The sequence below is a fragment of the Limulus polyphemus genome, unplaced genomic scaffold, assembly GCF_000517525.1.
Source record: "Limulus polyphemus unplaced genomic scaffold, Limulus_polyphemus-2.1.2 Scaffold3814, whole genome shotgun sequence".
Taxonomy (NCBI): Eukaryota; Metazoa; Arthropoda; class Merostomata; order Xiphosura; family Limulidae; genus Limulus; species Limulus polyphemus.
This window is the reverse complement of record NW_013669424.1, coordinates 24,065-29,651: the sequence shown is the minus strand read 5'-3', so window position 1 is coordinate 29,651 and position 5,587 is coordinate 24,065. Positions and strand designations below refer to the sequence as shown.

Below are 5,587 nucleotides of genomic sequence, written 5' to 3'. Positions count from 1 at the left end.
ATCCTTCAAGTTTTTCCTTCTGCACCAACTTCACACCGTTTTCCCAGGAAAGTTATCCGTTCCAGTGACACTCACGAGAAACATATTTTTTGTCATTCATTTATCCAATTTAAATCAAACTTTCTGTTTCTCCGAATACCACTACGCTTCTAAACAAAGTGCCCCGGGCACATTCTAAGTACTGCACGGTATCCTTATGTGTAAATGAGAGCTTTAAGGGATTTACGATTTTAGCCCAGCGTATAGCTTTATATATAATTTTCAAAATGGCAGCAGAGTGTTACTAAATTAATAGAGTCCTTGTGGAGTGCGGATTTCCTTTAAAAAGGAACACATTTGTTCCACCTCTGTCCAGGTTACCGAACCTCCACTACGAAGAAGAATCACGTTGAGCTGTGTAACGTTTCGATTGAGTGCTTATTTTAAGAGGAAAGAGGGCGTTATCTTCTGAACAGGGGCTTCGTCCTCTGTGGCTGAATCTGGTGGTAATGGTCTGACCTGAAACGTACAGAAAAATTGTGAATGCGGCAAGTAACAACACACGCTGAAGCTAAAGCGTAAGCCTTAGACAAGTTATTTAAACTTAAGGTTTAATTAAGACTTCCAAATAAAGCATTACGATAATCAGTGTAACTTTTGGTTGTTTATAAGTCGTTTAATCTCGGTAACATATATGTTGTTGTAACGTTTAATCTCGGTAACATATATGTTGTTGTAACGTTTAATTTCGGTAACATATATGTTGTTTTAACGAATTTTATAGTATTTTATTAATTTTAGTCGAAATTGTGCGTGTCATTAATTTCATTCTGTCGTCTTTTTGTTTTTCTCAGAACAGAGAAAATCTGAAATGGACGGTGATCACGTGCTAGAATTAATTAGTGTCTTTCACATGGGACAAGTCGCCGGAGGATCGTATATCCAGAAAATCCTGGGATCCGCTCCTATGGGGATTATTTTAAAAGATGTAACTTTTGAAGTTCACGCAGGAGAAGTTATGGCAATACTTGGCTCAAAAGGTAACAAAAAATTTCGTTGTATTAGAATGTGATGAAATTATTATTACTACTGTAGGTTATTCAGGGAGTATAACAATATCGGATTTGTCTGTTTGGAATATCTCACTGCTAAACGGTTGTTTAGAAAGTACAGAGTTATAACAATATCGAATTTGTCTGTTTGGAATATCTCACTGCTAAAAGGTTGTTTAGAAAGTACAGGGAGTATAAGAATATCGGATTTGTCTGTTTGGAATATCTCACTGCTAAACGGTTGTTTAGAAAGTACAGGGGGTATAACAATATCGATATTGTCTGTTTGGAATATCTCACTGATAAACGGTTGTTTTGAACATATGGGGGATATGACAATATCGGGGTTGTCTATTTGAAATATCTCACTGCTACACGATTGTTTTGAGAGTACTGGGGTATAACAATATCGACGTTGTCTATCTGGAATATCTCACTGACACACGATTATTCTGAAAGTATGTGGGTATGACAATATGGGCATTGCCTATCTGGAATATCCCAGATACGGTAGTAATAACCTAACCTAACCTGAACCTAACCTAACCTAACCTGAACCAAACCTAACTTAAAAACAATAACCTACAGTAGTAATAACCTAACCTAACCTGAACCAAACCTAACTTGAAAATTACTTTCTAAACAACCGTTTAGCAGTGAGATACTCCAAATATATTGTTTTTTATTTGTCCTTTCCATCCATTCTTGCAGTATGTCTGTAAAGAATAACGTGTAAACTCCTAAATAACAAAATTATCATACTTTGTCAAACCTGACCGAGTAGAAAGTTATTGAGTAGCTTATTATAGTTTTGCGGAATGATTGAGACGGGGTGTTACTATTACTAATGGTATAATTATTCGGACTATTATTCTCGACTTTATTATTGTGTTATTATTTTCACAACGTTTCGACCAGTGAATTCTCCGGCCGCCGCCAGGTGTCTTATCAGGCATTTTGTATGTGTCACAACCTTCTTACGAAATCCCTGGGAAGGTCTGAGGCAGAGGTCAGTTTAGATCCTAGAAGGGTTTCGTCTTAACTTGGAAGAGTGAATTCCCACACGAAAATTAAAGATATTTGGATCTATCGATCACAACCCAAATTTTTGCTACTCCCAGAATAGAATAAAATTGGAAAAGAATCTCACCATATCGTGCCAACGGTGCGGTCAAGTGGTTTTGAAGTATTTTTTGCTCGCTAACCCTCACCCCCTCCCTTTTTAATTATAATAATAATAAGGAGCCACGACAATATATCAACCGTTTTTAAGCTTTTACACCATCGAGTGTAATTTAAATTATTATCCAATCTAGTTATACTATATCACGAGCGGGGAGAAGAGAAATTCATTTTTCTGAACACCCCGCGATTACATTTGGCCTTGAGCTCTTTTTAAGTTTAGGGTCAAATGGTTAAAAATCGAAATTCCTGCCAAGGTAAAAGGTTACAACTTCCTGATAGCCAAGTGGTATTCGGGATCACAGGTTTGGGGTCAAATGGTCAAAGATCGAAATCCCTGCCAAGGTAAAGGGAAGGTTACAACCGCCTGATAGCCAAGTGGTATTCGGGATCACAGGTTTGGGGTCAAGTGGTTAAAAGTCGAAATTCCTGCCAAGGTAAAGGGTAAAGGGTTACAACCTCCTGATAGCCAAGTGGTATTCCGGATCACAGGTTCGGGGGTTCGAATCCTGGTAATTCCATAAAAGGCTATCTGGTTGTGACGCATACAAAATGTCTGATATAACAGCTGGCGGGGGCCGGAGAATTCACTGTTCGAAACTTTGTGAAAATAATAACACACATAATAAAGTCGAGAATAAATAGCCCAAATAATTATACCATTAGTAATTAGCTTCATATCTACAATTTGATCAATATTTTAAAATAAACTAGATATTAATCGATATCTTTCGGCAATGAATTACGAAGTGCGGTATAATATTTGTACTCCTGGTGACATTTTCACGGGCCTGGCCTGGGTTAGGGCGCTCGCCCCGCAATCTTTGGCTCCCGGGTTCGAATTCCCTCACCGAACTTAATCGCCGTTTCAACCGTGGGGGCGTCACAGTGTGACGATAAATCCCATTTTTTTGTTGGTAAAGAGTAGTCCGAGAGTTGATAGTATTGATTAGCTACATTCCCTCCAGTCGATCACTTCTAAGTTAGGGAAGGCTATCGCAAATAGCCCTCGGGTACCTTTGCGCGAAATTCAACAAAACAAACAAACACACCTTTTAACCAAAATATAGCATCTATCAATAATATTCTCTACATAATGACGTTCTATCTCTTTTTTTTTTCTTCTTCAATTTTGTTAATCTGAGATATCTAATTTTACTGGTTCTGGATGATTGTTAAAACCATAAATAATATAAATTGGTTTGTTCTCAGTCATAACTTCATTATTTTCTTTAACTACAAGAACATTTAAGAAAGTATAGTGTTTTTACTGTACTTATACCTGAATTTGTTTGTTTCATTGAATCCATTAAAAACCAGGAAGAAATTTTCAATAGCGTAACTATTATTCTAAGTTATATATTAAAAGAAAATAATCCACAAATCTCACAACAATATGTAATCCGTCTAGTGTTAACACAATAGTATGTAATCCAACTTGTGTTAACACAACAATATGTAATCCATCTGGTGTTAACACAACAGTATGTAATCCATCTGGTGTTAACACAACAGTATGTAATCCAACTTGTGTTAACACAACAGTATGTAATCCAACTTGTGTTAATACAACATGTAATCCATCTGGTGTTAACACAACAATATGTAATCCATCTGGTGTTAACACAACAATATGTAATCCATCTGGTGTTAACACAACAGTATGTAATCCAACTTGTGTTAACACAACAGTATGTAATCCAACTTGTGTTAATACAACATGTAATTCATCTAGTGTTAACACAACAGTATGTAATCCAACTTCTGTTAACACAACAATATGTAATCCATCTGGTGTTAAGACAACAATCCAGCGAGTTAAAAAGTAATTTTCTCAATTTTTATGAAATCTATTTTTAGTTTTGTTAATCGTGAAAGAAGATAGGCAAGGTTTTTTTCTAACCTTTTTTTAAAAGCAACAACGAAACATTTTATTTTTCAACATCATTTATAAAAAGTTCAGAAATTTAAAATATTGATAATTTAAGTGAAGTGCGTGAAACTTGTTGGGGTAATAATGTCAACTAATAACTATTTCCAATTTAACCTGATCTTATTTGACATAGACCACAGTTATTTCACTCTTACAAATAATTTTGCTATTTTTACTATTAATAATTTAAATTTCCTTATATCACTTTCATTTCTTAAATTTCTTAGGAAACCATTAACAGTTTTTGGAATTAAGTAATGGTAAGGTTTGTGGGTTATCTTTGTCTTTTAACTATAGTAATTACGTATTTTAATCTTTGTGTTTTGTTCTAAACATACATCATTTTTTACCTGTACATGTAATTATAGGTAAAACTTTTTACAGTCTTATTCTGCAAAGAAACTATTGGCTGTAACGTGGTTGGTGCGCCCTCTGTTCAACTAAAAATTATATACTAATACTGAATGTGTGAATTTGGAAGTCTGTGGTTTGCGTCTCCTTGATGTAAAATCATCGTAGTTGTGTTATAAGAGTGACCGTCAAATTTCGCTATTCTATTATAGTAGTCTAAGAGTTGGCGGTGGATGCCGTTGACTAGTTTGCCTTTCTTCTAGTTTATTAATTCAAAATTAAGGATGGCTAGTGCAGAGAGCGAATATAACAAACTGTAGACAAACCCATAAAATATGGATTCGATATAACACTTCATTTAGAGAAAGAACGTTTAGTTTATGCACTCAATTTTCTATTTTTTCCCCCTTATTAAAGTTAAAGCTTCTGTTAAAATTCAGAGCTCCAACACTAACGGTCATACATGATCTAGTGGTCAACGTGGTCGGACTATAAACCTGAGGGTTCATGGTTCGTGTTGTAAATATCACACTATTTGATGGTGTTGACTAGCTGCCTTCCGTCTAGTCTATCAGTTCAAAATTAGGGACGGCTAGCGCGGATAACCCCTCGTGTAACTTTGCGCGAAAAATTTGAAACAAACAAATTAACTTCTGCACGTGATTGAAAACTGTCAAAATTATCGTAGAGAGAATATCAAGGATTCAACAGAAGTGTTCATTTCTTTATTTTTCATGTTAAATAAATCCTATTTAATTCTAGTAAACATGCTATATCAGGAGATAGAAATACTAATTTAGGCTTTACTTCTGAGAGAGAAATTTTCTTCTTTCCCTTTTTTTTGTCCTTAAAATATTCGCATTTTTTTCTTTTCGCACGTGAGATACACTTAGGAAGATTGTATTTATTTAGCATACTTGGAGCCACGTGGTTTTGGAACTATGATAATGTTTATCACACTTGAAGCCACGTGGTTTAGGGACTAGGATAATGTTTATCACACTCGATGCCACGTGGTTTAGGGACTAGGATAATGTTTATCACACTCGAAGCCACGGTGGTTTAGGGACTAGGATAATGTTTATCACAC

The 5,587-nt window shown here is 35.4% G+C and overlaps 1 protein-coding gene across 1 annotated transcript in view; it reads left to right on the top strand.

The window, feature by feature from the left end:
• Positions 1 to 5,587, top strand: part of LOC106470086 (ATP-binding cassette sub-family G member 5-like) — a 28,980-nt gene that overhangs the window by 7,016 nt on the left and 16,377 nt on the right. The window contains exon 2 of the mRNA XM_022398643.1: positions 839 to 1,019. Within this exon, the coding sequence (XP_022254351.1) occupies positions 851 to 1,019 (169 nt within the window). The 5' untranslated portion in view covers positions 839 to 850. The remainder of the gene's footprint in view (positions 1 to 838; positions 1,020 to 5,587) is intronic.